The sequence below is a fragment of the Mastigoproctus giganteus genome, chromosome 12, assembly GCF_048544385.1.
Source record: "Mastigoproctus giganteus isolate SK-2022 chromosome 12, ASM4854438v1, whole genome shotgun sequence".
NCBI classification, from domain to species: Eukaryota; Metazoa; Arthropoda; class Arachnida; order Uropygi; family Thelyphonidae; genus Mastigoproctus; species Mastigoproctus giganteus.
Genome location: NC_143586.1, coordinates 86233009 through 86253890, shown reverse-complemented (window position 1 = coordinate 86253890; position 20882 = coordinate 86233009). Strand labels below are relative to the sequence as shown.

The window sequence follows — 20882 nt, the reverse complement described above, 5'->3', positions numbered from 1 at the left end:
TGAAATTGAAAAATCACATCTACAAACAGTACACGAGAAAAATCTGTTACTTTTTCAGATTTTACAATACATTGAAAATCTTGTATCATATGCATTCTGAAATTTTGTTGTATCTGTTTGGCATCTTACTGAAAGACACTATTAATTAGCTTTGCACTACACAGTACCATGAAATCATAACATAGCCCAATGCTATTATCATGCATTTCTATTTTACAACATAACATACCACAGTGCATCTGACATCCAATTCAGTAACGAAAATAACTAGAAATGTTCAAAATAAAAAATAAAATAAATAAAAAAATTAAAATTTTAGTGTAGTTTTATTATTATTTAGTAAAAAGAAAAAAAAAAAAAAAATGGAGAAAAACTTGAGTCTTTGTAGAAAGAGGAGATAAATCTCTATCTATTATATTGCAACAAAGAGTTGTCAGCTATGTATACAGTAATACCCCGAAGTTACGTGATAGGTGGGTCTGACGAAAATCGCGTAAGTTGGGGTACAACTTTGCATATAAATACATATAAATTTTGTATAATTGGGACCAAGGACTAACAAAAACACTAGTTTAGAAGAAAAATATTGAATAAAATTGCAATTCTTTATACATATTAATACAAAATATGTATTAAAAAAATAAATGAGTTACGTAAAAAAGTTATTTCGATGTCAATGGCTTCATAAAATCTAACAAATTCGTCTGACTACACAGCGCCTTCTTTTTTTCACGCAGAATTTCTTCGTAGCAAGCTAATAATTTTTTTATTCCTTGCTTTGTAGCTATAACGCGTTCTTTGTTAGAATCTATGTTTTCTAAAATTTTTAAGCCCTTTCAATTGAGCTGAGACCTTCTGTCAAGCTTGCAGTTGTCATGTGCTTTTCTGGTGGAACTGGGTCTGAAGTGTCTGATACTTCAGTGACGTTTTGCTCACACATCTCTATGAGCTCATTCATTGTCAGCTCCTGACTATGTGAATCCAACAGCTTGTTGACATCATCACCATTGACTTCCAAATCTAATTGTCTGACAAGATTAACAACTTCTTCTATCACATGAGCGACATGATCAGTTTCTGGCGTTGTTTTCGTCTCGGTTTTGAAAAAAATGGACAAAGTTACTTCCAGACACCATTCAATGTTTTTTGTGAATTTCATCCCAAGATTCTTCAATGATTCTTACGGCATCTAAAACATTGAATTGTTTCCAAAAGTCTTTAACAGATATCTCACTATTTTGTCTCATAGCGTCATTCAGATGTGCAAACGAACACCTCATGTAGTAAGCCTTGAATGTTTTGATGACTCCCTGGTCCATCGGTTGAAGCAAGCTGGTTGTGTTTGGAGGCAAAAACACAACTTTCACACGTGGGGCGAAATTAATTTGGGTGGCAGGAGGGTGCATTGTCAATAAGAAGCATTACTTTAAATGGAATCTGTTTAGACTTTCAAAAACGTTCGACTTTGGGTATGAAGTGGTGACCAAACCAGTCCTCAAAAACGGAAGCTGTCACCCAAGCTTTATGATTTGACTTCCAAATCACTGGTAAGCTAATTTTAGATATATTTTTTTAAAACTCTTGGGTTTTCGGAGCGATAAATTAAGAGAGGTTTTAACTTGCAGTCACTAGCTGCATTCCTGCCAACTGTCAATCGGTCTTTGGAAACCTTAAGCCTGGAAAGTTTTTTTTCTTTGTGAAAATGATGTAATTTCCAACAAAAGTTGAGCACAAATTCGAACGCACACATATAAATATGACAGTTGGAATGCAAATTCTTGTATATGTGTGCAGCCCATGCGGAAGCAAAGTTGAATTTTGTTCATCTTCTCGCTGTCACTCTCCACCGTCGCACTGTATATTGATAGCATATGAAAAATGACCTTGAAAATAGTAGGCGGCAGTGTTGCCAAACGAAAAAATCAAGAACCGCTTAACTCCGAGTTTGCATAAGTTGGGGTATTACTGTACTATGTTATGAAAATAACCAGAAAAGTGCAAAATTAAAAAATAATAATAATTTTTTTTGAATTTTAATATAGTTTTATTATTGTTTGGTAAAGAGAAAAACATGGAGAAAAACTTAGTCTTTTCAGAAAGAGGAGAAAATCTTTCCTCCTCTTTCTGCAAGTGATAACCTGCAACCATTATTGCCAATGAAGGTGGCTGCTGCTGCCGAAAGCTCCTGTTTTAGTGGTTTTTAGTGATTTTAAGCATCTTTTTAGTGCTTTTAATTTTATATTTTATTACATTTTCTTGTTTTTAATATACAGTTTAAACAGTCAGTATGTGTATTTTTTTTTAATTAAGGCATTTTATCGATTTGAGTCAGTGTTTTAGTAGCATCATAGATGAATCATAGGGTTTCTGATTCTAGAGGCCTCTTCAATGAATGTTGGGTATCTTTGGTTAAATGTGCATTAGCATTAGTAGAAGCAAGGCGCCTCCATAGCCAGGTGGGAAGGAGCAGTAGTGCGTAGCACACGCTTCTTGATTAGACCGGGGTTTGAGCCTGTCACCACCAAATACGGAGGATGCGGAAAGGTCAGGGAATGACCACCGTATATCCTGGAGCAATATGGCCTTAGTTGCTAATGCTCCTAAAAAATAAAAATAACAATATTAGTAGAAGCATATGATGCAAGAAAGCAAGCTTATATAGCATCAGCCAAATCACACCAGTCATATAAAGTTCTGGCCTTTATTCTTATAAACAATTTAGATTTACTCCTGGCAGGGGTGAAAGGATGCTTTGGTGGAATTGCATAGACTGGCCTCACAAAGTGATCCCAAATATGTTTTAGGATTATTCATTGACTTTGAAGGAGCATTAAACTCATCATAGTAGGGGAGCTTTCTTTATTGTCTCGATCTTGCTGGAACACCCTTGAATCTTTATCTCCTTTTCTAAACCTCTTTTTTCAAACAGGAACATCTCTTATCACAAAGGTTCAGTCAATATCTAGAGAAATAAATCATGCATGTCCTCAAAGTTCCATTCTTGGGCCATTTATGTGGACTATTGTCCTTGATGAGTGGCTTATAAGAGAGTTTAATAATATGAATCTTCGGGCTTATGCAGATGACTTACCTATTTTAATTTATGAAAATGCAAGATGGGAACTGAAATATATCTTTGATTCTATCTTATAGGACTTATTATCTTGGACCATATTTGATAAATTAAAAGTTTGCATTGCAAAAAGAAAAAGTTATGGTCTTTAAGGGAGACTTCCCCTTACCCAACCACCTTTAGAGAAATATGTTAATGTTCTCTACCGTATATCTCTCAGAAAGTAAGATAAGAAAATATGTGGCCCAGTTTCTCTGTATAACCAGTTAAGTAAGGCAGTGGATTTCCTCTCTTCTGAGTGGATTTCCTCTATTCTCAGCCCACAAAATATACAGATTAGCCAGTGAATATACTTGTGCAGACATAACATTAGCATTAGTAGAGGCACATGATGCAAGAAAGCAAGCTTATGCAGCATCAGCCAAAAAAAAACACTTCCATTTCACCCCTCTGTTTGTTTGAAATACCTGTCCAGCTGAGCCTTAAATTTATTTAGGCTATCAACTTCCAGAACAGGGGATGGAAGTCTGTTCCACCAACCAACTACCCGCTGGCTAAAGGCAAATTTCCGCACATCTATCCTACATCTGTCTTTTCTCAATCTGAATTTATGCCCTCTCATGTGATTATTCTGTGCAAGAGGAAGAATCCCATCAACATTGAGCATGCTCAAACCATTCAAGGTTTTATACACCTCTATCAGATCACCTCACCGGTGCCTAGTCTCCAGACACTGTAATTTGCAAAACTTAAGCCTTTCTTCTTAAGAGCAACCCTTTGTTCCATTCACCAATCTTGTTGCCCTTCTCTGTACTCGTTCCAGCAGCTCTACATCCTGCTGGAACGAGTACACATGATACACATAACACATGATAAAGATTGTATTTAGTACAAAACAAACCAGGTCATAATCAGCTTTCCAAAGAATCACCAAACACCCAATTAATCCAACTAAACAACTGTATTAATCCTAGTTTAGAATTGCCTGAAAAATGAAAAATGCCTCTTTGTTTATGGAATATGCCTTTCAGAATGGATGTCAAATTGTTCTAATTGTTGCTTACATGGATCACTTCACTCACCACTTTTATTGTTGGTTTTTTAAGAACTTCAGTAACTTAGACCATATTTCTCCATTGTGTTTTATGTCTGTACAAGTGTGTATTTGTGGGTTGATATGTATATTGTGTAGGCTGAAAACCCAGAATAATTCTCAGTGTAAACCCCATCCCTCTCTGCCTGAGATTGCCCCAATTGAAGAGACCTTTAGAAATTCCTCCAATCATAGATGAGATTTGAACCCAGACCTCTCCAAGAAAGTGACAAAACTACTCTACTATAATGGACGACCATTTACTGTATTTACATTGCTCACTTCATTAACAGAATTTTATCAGATATCAAATTGTAGAACAATGGTGATTTATGCACCATATATATTTTTTAAACTATACCACCCGAGTGCTACAGACAATCAGTGATCACAATTATCACAGATTTTTCACTCACAGAAACTGATTAACTGATAATCTTGTAAAGAACAACTCCTTTCCTAGCTTTAAATATTTTCAGTCATTCATCCAGACAGTTTTCTGTATTCGTTTTTAGGCCGAGCTTATTAGATCTGGAAATTGGCACTATTGATTGGAATGTTAGTAACATAATTTTGACAAAAAATGTACCAAGATTGCAATTTCAAAATTGCTATGTTTGTCATTGTAATTTTCTTCCCCCTGGAACATGATATGTCTTAACTTACCCTTAGAGGACTGATGAAGATAACCTACATCTCCTTCCAATTTTGTTTTGCTGACACTACAATTTTTACAGACATTTATTATTTCAAATTTTGTCTATAAGTCTGTTTTTCCATTTCTTTTTCAGCCCTAGATGATTTACCGTCTTAAAAAAACTTCTCACTTAATCTCATGCAAGGTAACTTCCCAATAGAATTTTAAGTTCTACAACAAACAGTTCACTCCATGATAAACTCGTCTAGTCTACAGTTATATCTAAGTGTTTGTGCTCCTCCTCCTCCCCTTCAATGCCATAATTTTGTGGAATGAGAATGTGACATTAATAGAGTAGTTGCATCAACAGTAATTCAACATAAACAAGAGACATGTATTTGGAAAAGCATGTTAATAATTTTCACTATTATTAGTTTAAAGCACTTATTACAGAAAAGAAAAATTATGCATGGTTGCTTAAGAATTTTCCTCTATTTAATTTAACATTATATTAAATGAATGGTACATTAACTAATGTTCATAATGGTAGACTTCTTGTTATAAGCTGCATTTATAATAATGGACTTTTGCTGTATAAGAATACTTGAATGTTTCTTTACACTCCTAAGGAAATGTTATTGTTTTCAGGTTTCAAGCCTGTGTTTATTGGTTCTCGTCCTAAGAGATCGTCAACATTAAGAGAAACAAGTGATTTTGACCTTAATGGTGTTTTTCAGTTATCTCATTTATTGGATTTGACAATAATAGACGCCAAAGTAAGTAAAAAGTGAAATGTATTTCCTAACTATTACATTGTCATGCATGATGTTTTTCTTTTTTTCCCCTACTGAATTTTTCAGAAGAGTTTTAATTAAATTAAATTAAATTAATCCCCCTTCCATTTCCCATTCATCACATTTAAGCAGTACAACACGTTCCATAAGCTTTGTTTTGGCACAATCCCAGTCAGAATAATTTCTAAATAATTTCATAAAGTAATAATAATAAAAAAAATGACATTTTATGTTGACAGTGCAATTTTATAGTATGTTCCCCCCCTCCCCCATTAATAACATTGACTCATTTATAAAGTATTACTGACCAATCTGAAAGATTGGTAATACCAAGATGCTTGTAAAATAACATTTGTCAGCAAATAATATTACCTTAAATCTAGTTTATTCCTACCAATAGCTAAATGATATGGATAAATGCGTTATATCATGATTTATAAATGACGAGTCTACCATGACGAAATCCTTCACACTGTATGGCTTTCTTCATTCTTCCCATATAGCTTTCATTAGCGGTATAAAAGAAATATAAGAAAATGATATATAAGGTTCTGTACAAGAAATATATTCTTATACTGGATCTTCAAATGATGGTTGTGTTACTAATGATCTTAAGAGTAGGAGACCGGCAGAATTACTTAACAAAGTACAGGTCACTGTTGAAAAAAATCTGTGAATTAGGGTTGAAGTTGAAAGTGTCAGCAATTCTTCCCAGACACGATAGGAGGGAGTATATGATGAGAGCCTTGTCAATCAATTCGGCCCTGGAAAGATTGTACAAGGCTTCAGGGGTAAAATTTTTTTCAGCCTGGTCTGTACTTGTTAACAGGAGAGACTGCTTCTACAGGGATGGGATACACTTAAATAGAAAGGGTGCAAGAATATTTGCTGATGCTATTGAGGCAGTGTTATGTGGGTCGGAAAACTGCTAGCTTGGGGGGGGATACAAGGACTAATAGATTAACAGTAGCCACTGGCAGAGGTGAAAGTGATTCTTGCACTGCTTCTATTGGAATGAGCAGCAGACTGGAAAACAAGATGCAGGATATTTCAGAGACTGCTGGGAGTCATTGCGGTACAAGTAAACACGTGGGTTGTGTTAGGATAGCTAAGAATAGGAACAGGTGCATGTATACTTCCATGTACACCAGTGCTAGGAGTTTGGTAAATAAATTTGATGAATTTGAGGTATTGCTCAAAACATCAAAGGCAGATATTGTTGGAATATCAGAGATGTGGTGTCACACATATATAAGGAATGCAGAACTGAAATTTGGGGAGTACAATGTGTACAGAAAGGATAGACAGGATAGGAAGGGAGGAGGGGGTTATGCTATTAGTTAAGAAACACATAAAATCCATGGAAGTGAAGCCAGTTAACATCGCTGGACAGTGCAGTGTTGAGTCAGTTTGGTGTGACATAAGCATTGGGAGATCAAAATTAAGAGTAGGAGTGTGCTATAGGACTAATGACTCTGATGAGTATAATAAGAAACTGTACAGGGAAATAGAGTGGGCCAGTAAATCAGAGAGTCTTATAATGGGGGATTTTAATTTCCCAGATATTGACTGGAATTTGTGTGTTGGTCACTCACACACTAGCAAGGCTTTTGTGGATTTATTCGATGATTGTTTTCTACATCAGCATGTCCGGGAGGCAACTAGACGGAGTAATACTCTTCATCTGATTATCAGTAGTGATTCTTCATGCATTAAGAATCTGCAGATAAAGGAACCACTAGGTGGCAGTGATCACAGTGTGCTGAAGTTAGATTTACTCAGAGGTAACTACCATCAGGGGTAAAGGGAAGGGTTTTTGCTTTCGTAAAGGCGACTACGATGGTCAGACAGTATTTAAATTCGATACAGTGGGACTAACTGATGATGTTATCAACAGCAAATTCAAAATGGGAAGCATTCAAAGAACTTATCTTGGAAGCTATTAGGCTTTACATACCAACTAAGAAATATTGTTCAAAGTTTAGACCTAAATGGATGTCAGATGAACTAATGAGACATATAGCAGAGAAGAAAAATGCATGGGATACATATAAATTAATGGGTGACATGGAAGCCTATGATAGATATAAGGTGGTCTGTAACCAAGTCACAAAGGCAGGCAAAAGCAGATTATGGGAAATCCTTGGCAAAGGATGCAAAGTAAAACAGAAAAGAGTTCTTTACATATGTAAACTCTAGAAGGAAAGGAATGAATCAGATTGGTCCACTGGATATTGATGGTTCAACAGTTGAGGATACTGCTCAGGTTGCCAACAAACTAAATGAGTTTTGCATCTACATTCACCCATGAGGAGTTATTCAGGAAGGGGAATGCCAGAGGTGAGTTAAACTCTGGCAGTGAACTGGACGATTTTGTAATAACTTATGACTCTGATGAGTATAATCTTGGAAGCTACTAGGCTTTACATACCAACTAAGAAATATTGTTCAAAGTTTAGACCTAAATGGATGTCAGATGAACTAATGAAACATATAGCAGAGAAGAAAAATGCATGGGATACATATAAATTAATGGTGACATGGAAGCCTATGATAGATATAAGGTGGTCTGTAACCAAGTCACAAAGGAGGTTAGGCAGGCAAAGGTAGATTATGGGAAATCCTTGGCAAAGGATGCAAAGGAAAACAGAAAAGAGTTCTTTACATATGTAAACTCTAGAAGGAAAGAAATGAATCAGATTGGCCCACTGGATATTGATGGTTCAACAGTTGAGGATCCTGCTCAGGTTGCCAACAAACTAAATGAGTTTTGCATCTACATTCACCCATGAGGAGTTATTCAGGAAGGGGAATGCCAGAGGTGAGTTAAACTCTGGCAGTGAGCTGGACGATTTTGTAATAACTTGAGAGGAAAGTGGAGGAGAAATTGTTGAAGGTAAACATAAATAAGGCAACCGAGGTGGACAGGATCTATCCAGTTATATTAAAGGAGACAGCAAAGGAAGTAAGCAAACCCTTAGCCATAATTATGAGAGCTTCTTTGGACTCAGGAGAGGTACCCATAGACTGGAGATGTGTAAATGTGACCCCAATTCACAAAGGAGTATCAAAGGCTGACAAAAGTAATTATAGACCTGTTAGTTTAACTTCTGTTCCAGAAATATTAATGGAGGCACTGGTTAAAGAAGCATTTCAGGATCATGTGGACAAGACTTCAGTTATAGTTCAGACACAGCATGGTTTTGTTAAGGGAAAGTCTTGGCTAACCAATTTGATTGGATACTATGATGTGGTCACAAAGGAACTGGATCCAGGGAATGCCTTTGATATCATATATTTCGATCTTAGAAAGGCTTTTGATACTGTTGCACATGGAAGACTGCTGCACAAATTGGGGCAGTGTGGCATTGGAGGCAAATTGCTGCTATGGATAAAAGGATGGTTGAGGGGTAGAAGACAGAGAGTGGTAATCAATGGACACTGCTCATCATAGACTAATGTTATTAGTGGAATCCTTCAGGGTTCAGTGTTGGGTCCATTATTGTTTTCTGTGTTTATAAATGATATTGATGATGGTATATCAAGCTTAATGTCCAAGTTTTCAGACGATAAGAAGGTTGGCAGGGTTGTTAAGGACACTACTGACGCTATGGTGCTGCAACAGGATCTGGAAAGGTTGAGGAGATGGGCTGAGAGGTGGCAAGTGAAGTTTAACATTGACAAGTGTAAAGTACTACATATGGGAAGCAGTAACCCCAGAGCAATCTATCAACCCTGTGGTACTACACTGACAGTGGTACAGAATGAAAAGGACCTGGGGGTAATTATGCAGGCAGATATGAAGTTCTCTGAGCATTGCAGACATGCTGCAAGAGTAGCTCATGGTGTCTTGTCAATGATATACAGGAATTTTTCTAGCAGGGATAAGGAGGTGATTATTCCCTTGTATAAGGCAATGGTTAGGCCACACCTTGAGTACTGCATACAGGTCTGGAGGCCTCATTTCAAGAAGGATGTAGAGCTACTGGAACGAGTACAGAGAAGGGCAACAAGATTAGTGAATGGAACAAAGGGTTGCTCTTATGAAGAAAGGCTTAAGTTTTGCAAATTACAGTGTCTGGAGACTAGGCACCGGCGAGGTGATCTGATAGAGGTGTATAAAGTCTTAAATGGTTTGAGCATGCTCAATGCTGATGGCATTTTTCGTCTTGCTCAGAATAATCACCTGAGAGGGCATAAAACCAAATTGAGGAAAGACAGATGTAGGATAGATGTGCGGGAATTTGCCTTTAGCCAGCGGGTAGTTGATTGGCGGAACAGACTTCCATCCCTTGTCGTGGAAGTTGATAGCCTAAATAAATTTAAGGCTCAGCTGGACAGGTATTTTGAAAGAACGAGGGGTGAAATGGGAGTGGTTTTTTTTTTTTTTTTTTTTTTGGCTGATTCTGCATAAGCTTGCTTTCTTGCATCATATGCCTCTACTAATGCTAATACTTTATCCTTTAAGTGTCAAAATATGTCAGGGATTAAATAGAGTAGAGCTACAATGGGCTCACTGACCAATTTCTGGTTAAAGGTATAAAAAAAATTCAATGCTATGACATGTAAATTCAGAAAATGCAAAAAAAAAATCACATTTCTGAATTTATTAAAATTATATATTCTTTTATTGAATAATTTTAGGAAATTAAGCAGACACACTTATTGTTGTAAAGTGCTTAAAATAATCTATAAAATTATTTTAAGTAATAGACTTTTTTATTTTTTATCCCAGTTTCCCTATCATACTCTCTCTCTCTCAGCTAGCTGTCCATTCAGATGACATAAGATGTTCCATCCAGAATTTAGTGATCTTAAAGACAGTTTTCTTACAACAGTAGCTATATTATGGAACTATATTTTGAAGAAAATGGTACTTTTTTTTTTTTTTACAACAGGTTTGACAGATATTACTGGTAACTGTCAATACAGACCATTTTTATTGTTATTATTGACTTCTCACTTTGTTTTTTTTTAATAACTGAAATAGTAGTGAACTACCTAATGCTTCATATTTACAGTAAAGCTACAAGGGTTGAAATTGATAGGGAGCTCAGCCCTGTGAATAAAATTTAGAAATGATATGGATCTCAGTTATGGCACTCTGCCACATCAAAACTGCAATCGGATTTATTTTCAAAGCCTGACAGATTATTTTCCCATGTTGCATTATCATCAGAAGGGTAAATTGCAGAAGGTTGCAGAAGTTCTTAAAATTTATAAACATTGCATTTGGTCCCATAAATGCTATTTCCAGAGGTGGATTCCATGGTCGAATGTTGTAACGTATCAGTGGTAGTCCAAGATACAAGCCAAGTTTATTCCTTATGCTTTTCATTACAAATAATGAAAAGAGAAGAAACGCTTATGATGTTTGATTTTTTTAGTTCTTTGATTGTAATAAAAAAAAAAAAAAAAAAAGAAACTTATTCTACCCTTTGAATATAAAAGTTGGGTTTTGGGAATTCAAAAAAAAAAAAGGGGGAAGGGGGTTCAATGTGAAGAACACGGTGGATGGAGAACCACAGCTTTGTTACTTAGGCCAGAAATTGTCACGCATTGAGACTGCCTTGGATAAGATCATTTTACTGTAACCCTCTCTAGCACTCCATTTTTCAGATATTCTCTTAGCACATTCACCAATATTTACTGTAGAACGTCTTTGTAGAAATACTGATTGACACTTTTGTTCATTAAACAAATTCTTCACACATTAGCATTAGCATTAGCTGAGGCATATGATGCAAGAAAGCAATCTTTTATAGCATCAGCCAAAAAAAAAAAAACCTTCCCATTTCACCCGTCTGGTCACTACAAATATTTGTCTAGTTCAGCGTTAAATTTATTTAAGCTATAAACTACCACAATAACAGATAAAAGTCTGTTCCAGTAATCAACCACCCGTTGGTCAAAGGCAAAATTCTGCACATCTTTTTTACAACTGTCTTTCCTCAATTTGAATCTATGCCCCCTCAGGTTCGTAATCTGAGCAAGCAGAAGCATCCCATCAGCATTGAGCCTACTCAAACCATTCAAGGCCTTATACACCTCAATCAGATCTTCTCACATGTGCCTAGTCTCCAGATTCTGCAACTTGCAGAACTTATGCCTTTCTTGGTAAGAGCACCCCCTTGTTCCTCTCACCAATCTTGTTGCCCTTCTTTGTACTCCTTCTAGCAACTCTACATCCTTCCTAAAGTGAGGCCTGCAGACCTGTATGCAGTACTCAAGGTGTGGCTTGACCATTGCTTTATACAAAGGAATAATCACCTCTTTGTCTTTGCTAGCAAAATTCCTATATATCATGTTTCTATTTTTGATATGTTTCTCTTGGGTTACTGGTACCCATATGCAGTACTTTGCATTTGTCAATGTTAAACTTCAGTTACCCATCTGCCTAACTTTTCTAGATCCTGTTGCTGTAGCATACCTTCATTAAAAACCCTTCCAACCTTTGTATCATCTGCAGACTTGGACATTAAGCCTAATATACCTTCATCAGTATCATTGATAAATACACAAAACAACAATGGATCAGCACCGAACCCAGGGGGGGCTCCACTTATTACCACTTTCTATCATCTTTCACTCAACCATCCCTTTATCCATTGTAGCAACTTGCCCTTAATGCCATACTGCTTCAATTTGTACAGCAGTCTTCTGTGTGCAACGGTATGAATGGTATTACACATGTTTATATTGATATCAATGAACAGTATATGCTGATCTTGATTTTCAAGTAAATTTATCCCTATCAATGTGAGTGTATGGTGGTAATTTCTTGTCAAAAGAAAGACAGCAAGAATCTAAAATTTTCACTGAAATGGGGACAGTTTCATAACATTTCATAGATCCACAAAAAATTGCAGAATCAACTTGAAACAGATATTCCTGAATTGCTTCCAACAGAGGCAGAGTTTTTGAACTGTAGTCTCAAGGGAAGTACATCAGACATGACAGTTTAGAATATCCAATAAGTGACAATTCTTTTTTAATAATAATCTTGGAACTCATTGATGAAACAGTGAATTCCTGAACATCCACAGGAAGAATTCAAATGATCTACAAATCTAAAGTCAGCTCTAAAGTTTGTTTTCCTCCTTGCTTTTTTCCTCATGGGAAAAATCAGGTGGCAGATCAATCATTATGCCAATAAATCTATATGAAAACATCTTAGATTTTAAAATTACCATAGTTAGGATTTTGAGAATATTATGTTTTTACACAACTGTATAATTATATTATTATTTGTAGTAGTAGAGGCAGTTGATGCAAAAAAGCAAGCTTATACAGCACCAGCAAAAAAAAAAAAAAAAAAAAACAGCCAACACTTCCTTCCCATTTCATGTGTCCATCCCCTCTAACAGTTTATCTGGTTCTTCCAAATTTATTGAAACTATCCACCTCTACAACACCAAATAGGAGTTTGTTCCAACAATCAACCACCCTCTAGTTGAAGGAAAATTTACCCATGTCCAACCAGCAACCATTCTTCCTCAAAATTTGAATTTATGCCCCCCTCCTATGTGTGTAGTCTACAAAAGAGGAAGGATTCCATCAGCAAATGGATTGAGCTTACTTAATCCATTTAAGGCCAAGATGCATTTAGCGTTAAAGCCCCAAGCTGCGAGCAAATTTAGACTATGTATATATTAAGTGCAATAGCATCATTAATAGGCCATTAATTAACCATTTAAGACCTTAAACACCTCAGTCAGTTTTTCCTTACAGATTTCCTAGTCTCCAAGCACTGTAATTTGCAAAGCCAAAACCTTCCTGGTAAGATTACCTTTTTGTTCTGTTCACTAATCTCATTGCCCTTCTCTGCATCTGCTTTAGCACATCCATGTCCCTCATAAAATGAGGCTTCTAGACCTGTGTACAGTACTCAAGATGTGGCCTAACCATAGCCTTGTATAATGGGATAATCCATGCTAGCAAAATTCCTGTATATTATTGACAAAACCTTAGCTTTCCATGCAGCCTGTCTGCTCTGCTCAGGAAACTTCATATCTGACTTCACAGTTATCCTCATCCTGAGATCTTTTTCATTCACCTGCTGGCACTCTAACATTTCAAAAAGGGTACATTCTAACCGGACTGTGCCGGGCCATTTTAGTACATGAGGAAAGAATGCAAAATTGTGCCCTGCCCTAAAATATTAAAAAAATTTTTTTTTAATTAAAAAAAAAATGACATACTTAAAATACATTTCTGGTACATGTTTCAATAAAAGGATGACAAAAAAATAAAATAAAACCTTTCTAAAATTTTTTTAAATTGAAAACATTGGCAATTATTTAATCTTTCTTTTGGTGCCCCTTTAACCTGAGGCAAGAGCCTCGTTCGCCTCACCCTCGGCACTGCTCTGCATTCTAATATCATAATTCTAATATCATTTCATAATTCATAACATCAGAAATCTTGGATTTTAGGAACGTTTTTGATACTGTTGCATATGGAAGACTACTATACAAGTTGGAGCGGTATGGCATTAAGGCAAGTTGCTGCTAGGATAAAGGGATGGTTGAGTGGGAGAATGGACACTGCTCTTCATGGACTAATGTTATTAGTCCTTTATTGAAATTAGCATTTCAAAAAAGCACTCCTTATCATCAAGCATAAGAAACTGATTAACCAACTAGTTGATATCCATAATTTAATTGCAAGATATTGTACTGCTTTCAGGCTTGTACATAATGTATTCCTAACCTCAATGGTGTCTTACAGTCTAGAAAACTTGTACACACCGATTGGCTACGAATATGTATAGGCTTTATATAATCTTAATTTTTTATTTTAATTTAACTTTTTTAGATTTTACTCTATTTACTACATAACTGACATATATGTAGGTTAGTGCAAATACATCATTTTAACATAGCTATCTACTAAAGTAGTTAAATTAATTAATTAAATTGGCATTGTTTTGGTTATATCTCATTGTGACTGCCTTCACAACGAGTTGCCATGGTATTGTACTACCTTGAATAAATAACACTTCGCCAGTGGGAATTGTAGTCTACATAACTGACTTAAACATGTGAAGTACACTCCCAGAACTATGTTCAGGGTCCTATTATAGGCAGTCCCTGGACTGCCTGAGTCCACCCATCTCCCTCTTATTCCATATTCTTTTTAGTTTTCTACTACTCTATTTTTATTTCTTGTGAACCATTAGTTTACTGAATGCAATATCAAAAATAGCATCAAGATGCTATTTTTCTGTTATAACACACTTTTCTCCCCTATGCAAAGTCTAGCAACTAGTTACCGCTACTTTGTAAGCCTATTATTATTTTTATTTCTATCCTGGGACATCATACTTCCTATGTTTTATTTTGATTTCTCAACACACATTTTCATAATTTAATTTAATTTAATGTCTCCGAATTTTGACACAAATTTTGGCTTCCCACCTCTACAGTCCTGATAGTTTCCTCTGTCTGCATACCACCTCAGATTCAATAAGGTATACAGCGAAACTTCTCCTAACTGACACCTCTCTTTAACAGACATCTCTCTACAACGAACATTTTCAAATTCCCCAACTCTCCTCTATTGGTTTTAACGTGTTTTCACCTTCTGTCTAGCGGACATTCTCTGTAACGGACGCGGACAGGCAATCTGCACTGCTTCGTTTAGATTAGCACTTAATTTGATCTCCCCATAACGGATAGCGGGCGAGCTCACGGCCCTTTTTCTAGGAACGTTTCTTTCACATATTGCCTCAATTGTGTGTTTATTTTCTTTTTCAGATTCTCTGAATTTTATCGTGGTTCTAAACAATTTTTCAAGAATTTTAAGGCACGTGTAAAACTTCTGATGAATTCGGTGTGTGCAGGGGGGGGGGGGGGATTTGAGTTTCAGTTTTCAGTTTTGTTCGGTGTCGTGTGAAGTGCACAATGTCTTCTCGTAAACATTTAACTTTAAAAGATAAAGTCGAACTCATTAATGCGTATGATCGGCTGCAAAATTCAAAATCAGGAAGACGCAGGTAAGGGACATCCTAAAGAAAAAAAATTAACTGCTCAAACAATTTTGGCAACACGGAAATGATCAGGTTCAAAAATCATTCCCGAAAACTGTTGAACTTCAAATTGACAATGTTACGTATGATTGGTTTTGTCACACATGTGCTAAAAAAATTCCCATTAATGGGCCTATTATTAGGGAAAAGGCTTTGGAGGTTGCCAAATCTATGGGAGTAAATGAGTTCAAAGCTTCTGTGGGATGGCTAGACAAGTTCAAAACTCTGCATAAAATTTCTTGGAAAACCATAAGTGGTGAAGGTGGATCTGTTGATACTGGGGTTGTAACAGAGTGGACCGTCAAATTGGAAGATTTATGTCGTGATTTTGAAGCTAAGGATATTTACAACTGTGACGAAAGGGTTGTTTTTTAAAGCTTTTCCTGAAAAAACAATGAGTCTAAAAAACGAAAAGTGCCAGGGCGGAAAAATTTCTAAAGAACGCTTGCTGTACTATTGTGTACAAATATGCTGGGAGACTTTGAACAACCTCTTGTTATAGGAAAACCACAAAATCCTTGTTGTTTCAAGGGCATAAAGTTGAATCTTTTGAATGTTGACTGGAAGTCTAATAAAAAAGCGTGGATGACACAAGATATCATGAGCGAATGGATAAGTCACTTTAACCAAAACATGATTCGTCAAATCAGAAAAATTATTCTTTTCGTGGATAATGCTACCCACACATTGAATTGTCCAACATTCAAATCGTTTTTCTGCCACCAAACACATCTGCAGAGTGTCAGCCCTTGGATCAAGGGATAATAAAAAATTTTAAACTTCACTACAGAAAACGTGTTTTAAGACATCTCATTGCAAACATGAACGATGTAACATGTGCGAGTGACCTTGCAAAGAAACTTAGCATCCTAGATGCGATTCAATGGATTTCCTCTTCAGTAAACGCAATAAGAAAACTGATTTGTAAAGTCTGGCTTCTCAAATGCAAAAATTGAAGTTGTGAACAGCAATGTGGAGCACCAAGAAGAACAAGAACTTCAACATCTATTGATAATGTACGATACTTCCGCTACAAGTGACCCTGGCTACAAAGATATAGACTCGAACCTCACTACAGAAGATGGTGCTCTAGATATCAACGACATTATCATCAATATTTTTCAAGAAGTTCCTCATGAGGATTAAGAAATGGAAGGAGGTCATTCTGTCAAAGAACATATTAACGACGAACCACCAATGAAAATAGAAGAAGCGCTCATACAAATCAATCGTTTAACAATGTTTTTCGCCGCTGAAGAAGATACTGAAGGACTTTCGATGGTTTCTTCACTCCAAACAAATGTTGAAAACAAAATTATCAGCCGGAAGGTGCTGAATAAAATAAGTGATTACTGTATGTATTTTTCTTAAGATAAAGTCTAATATGCATAGCACAATTGTATGTATATTATTTACAAAAATATTGTGCAAAATCTGTATATAATTTAATTTAATTTTACATTAAACGTTTAACGATTTTTCTTTCTTTCTTTTTTTTTCTCCCTCAGACTTGTTAACGGACACTTCTCTCTAACGGACAAATTCTCGTTCCCCATGGCTATCCGTTAAAGGGAAGTTTCACTGTACTTGATTTCCACTTTCCCTTTTGATTGCTGCCTCCAAAGTCAGGGAATGACCACCGCATATCCCCAGAGCAATATGGCCTTAGTTGCTAATGCTCCTAAAACCAAATAACAACAACAACAACTCTTTTGATTTTAACCTTCCTTGTTGTTTTCAGTCTCTGTCGGGTCAGCCTTGAAATATACATATGCTTTACCCATGCTTATCTCTACCTTTTACTGCTAAATTCAAATTGCTTTGCTGCAACTACCATGTGCTAACTTATATTTTATGTCAGAAACAGAGGCCCTACTTCTTGCTGTTTTTCCTGTGATTTTGATGGTCGACCCTTGATGAAGATGTTCAAATCATAAGTTTTCCAGCATTAAGTACTTATTTTTATTTTTTCTGTATCTTCCTGTGTTTTCCGTAGTTCCAATTACCATTTGGTAGCTCATTTCCTATTATTGTCTTCTCAATCAACCGAACTTCAAAACAACTAAATCAGTTAATCCATTATGGTCATTGGTTCCTTCTGCCAAAATACGCAGTGTCCCTAATCCACAAACCATATTACTGTATTTTAATATTCCTCTTGAACTTTTTTTTTCTTTTCTTTTCTTTTTTTTTTTTTTTCTTCTTTTCGTTTCCTTTTTTTTTTTCACAGAAAACACTAAAACTAGTTGCAGAGATACAAGCAGTCTTGAGTTATCCCACACAGTATGTTCTTTCATTATGCATTAAATGATGAATCATTGGATAACAAAACCCATTTTTCCCTAGCAACATTTAAATTGATTATATCTTAAGTGTGGCACAATACTATTGTATTATATTAATGGATTATAGGAAATGAGTTTTATGGACAGACAGCTCTCACTGCACACTAATGCAATCAAAGGGGTGAGTGCAGAGGATGCCTGGAGGATGTCTGCTGCTTTGAAATTCATAGACTTATCAAAATGTCTGCGTTATGCCAGTGATGAATTTTACAGGAAGTGGGTATAAACCCACCTCCTGTAAATGGCTTGGGACCTGTGGTGGTTGTGTGTGATCCATAAATGCTGATGTCTACCTTAACATTTTAGGAACAATTCCATTCTCTCTATACCTGACAATTCTTTGGTACAGACCCATGTTTGTCTCAACAAGATTAAAAAAAAAATGATTTTCATGAATATATACATTTTCATGAAGGTATAAATTTTCATGAAGGTATAAATTTTCATGGACATGAATGGTTGGAGTAGAGTCTTGATTTGAACCCTATGGAACGCTTATGGGATGAACTGTACCTTTGAGTGAGGGCCAGACAGTGAGGCCCACATCAGTAGCTCAACTTTTCAATATCTGCAAGAGAAATGAGTAACCATTATCCACTGTGGTCTATTGTTCATTGGTGGAAAGACTACCCAGCAGGCTTGAGTAGCCTGCTGGGTAGTCAGAGTGAAAGGTGGACTGGCACACTATTGAAGTGGCAGTGGCATCAGTGTGAAGCAGGTGTATATCCAGATAACTTTCAGACAGTAGTATGCTTTTGGTAAAGACCTGTTTTTATTATTAGGAAGTTGCTGTGTTAGACATCCTGTAATGTTTTTTTTTTCTTCTTGTATGTGATGTTGCATGATTAAAATGAAAAAGCTGCCAATTAAAAATCTTATAGTTTTAATAATATAGTGCCAGTTTAGTTATTTGTTTACTTTTCTTTCAGGATCCCCAGCTAAATAATTACACAAGCATGTGGCCTACTGATGACAGAAATGATGAACAAAATGTGCATACCAAATATAAACTTGCTGAAATTCATAGTCTTATTAAAAGGTCTGCAAATATAAAAACTCAGCAGGAAAGTAGTACAACTGCTGGAGGATGTACTATTCTAGCGAATAATTCTGTATCCTGTATGGAAGAGGTGTATCGGGATCCAAAGTTATGGAGACAAAAAAAAGAACGTCTAGACAATATGATTAAACATTTGAGACAAAAACTTGATGAACTGAAGGTGAGATAATCAGTTAGAAATCAAAATTTGTATGTGAATATACATTTTTTCCATATTATATGGCACTTCCATAGCCAGGTGGGCAGGAGCTTCAGTGCGTAGCACACGCTTCTTGATTAGACTGGGGTTCGAGCCCATGAACACCAAATACGGAGGATGCGGAAAGGTCAGGGAATGACCTTTCCACATATCCCCGGAGCAATATGGCCTTAGTTGCTAATGCTCCTAAAAACCAAATATCAACAACATATTATACATTAATCAGCGGAATAATTTTTTTGTTCTTACTATACTGAATAAGCAGGCTGTGTGATCATTCTCCAAATGCACATAATAATCAAACCCCTTGATGTTGGCATATGTATGTGGTGAGGGGTGATGCTACTGGGCTTACAGATTAGCATCACTGGGATCCAATGTCCATATCTTGGTTTCAGAGTTAACAGATAATCTGGCATGTGTGCCACAGCGCATGGAAACAGTCAGGCATGCAGGCAATTTTTACTGCATTCCAATAGGTCTCCCTTTCTTTGGTTCTGGAACAGGGTCAAGACTTATTGGAAATGTAGGTAATAGCAATAATAATAGAGGCATGTGATGCAAGAAAGCAAGCATATGAGCAGCATAGTATCAGCCAAAAAAAAAAAAAAAAATTCACACAACCATTCCCTCTAAAAGTTTGTCCAGTCCCTCCTTGGATTTATTTAAGCTGTCAACTTCCACAGCATCAGATGGAAGTTTGTTCCAGCAATTAACCACCCGCTGGCTAAAGGCAAATTTCTGCACATCTGTTCTACGGCGGTCTTTCCTCAATTTGAATTTATGCCCCTTAGGTTCGTAATCTCAGCAAGCAGAAGAATCCCACCAGCATTGAGCCTGCTCAATTCATTCAAGCCCTTATAAACCTCAATCAGACTACCTCATAGGTGTTTAGTTTTCAGATGCAGCAATTTGCAGAACTTAAGCCTTTCTTCATAAGAGCACCCCTTTCTTTCCATCACCAGTCTTGTTGCCCTTCTCTGTACTTATTCTAACAACTCTACATCCTTCCTAAAATGAGGCCTCCAGACCTGTACACAGTACTCAAGGCATGGCCTGACTATTGCCTTATGCAAAGGGATAATCACCTCTTTTTTTCCCTGCTATCAAAATTCCTGTATATCATTGACAAAACCCCATGACCTGCTCTGGCAGCCTTCTGCATTGCTCAGAAAACTTCATATCTGACTGCACATCACTCCCAGATCTTTTTCATTTTCTAACACCCTAAGTGCAGTACCACACAATTGGTTCCTTTGCATTTGTCAATGTTAAACTTCAGTTGCTACTTTTCAGCTCATCTGCCCAAATTTTCCAGATCCTGTTGTACTAGCACACTGCCATTATTGTCATTAACAACCTTGCCAACCTTTTAACCATCTGCAAACTTCAACACAGTACCTGCTAGTTCGTGAGTGGGCATCCCCTTCATAGGGCTCCATGGCGGGTGAGTACGTAGGGCATCAGAAATTTTATTTTACTGGTATGAGTGTAATTTAAATCTTTTCTCCTTCTTCTGATGTCCAAAATAGACTCCTACCTAACCTAATTGATTAGATGATACAGTCCACAATTCTGTAAAAAGACATAGAACTGACGATATATCATATCAGGGATACTGTTTTTCTCATTCTCCCTTCCACCAGAGAGC

The 20882-nt window shown here is 36.4% G+C and overlaps 1 protein-coding gene across 3 annotated transcripts in view; it reads left to right on the top strand.

Annotated features, from left to right (window-relative positions):
* The window catches only part of Sulf1 (Extracellular sulfatase Sulf1), a 242783-nt gene that overhangs the window by 150181 nt on the left and 71720 nt on the right, over window positions 1-20882 (top strand). For 2 of the 3 annotated variants that reach the window (XM_090386512.1, XM_090386511.1), the window contains exons 11-12: window positions 5452-5579; window positions 18902-19192. In XM_090386512.1, coding sequence (XP_090242638.1) covers window positions 5452-5579; window positions 18902-19192 — 419 coding nt within the window. The remainder of the gene's footprint in view (window positions 1-5451; window positions 5580-18901; window positions 19193-20882) is intronic. The other variant, XM_090386513.1, reaches the window with a different exon arrangement.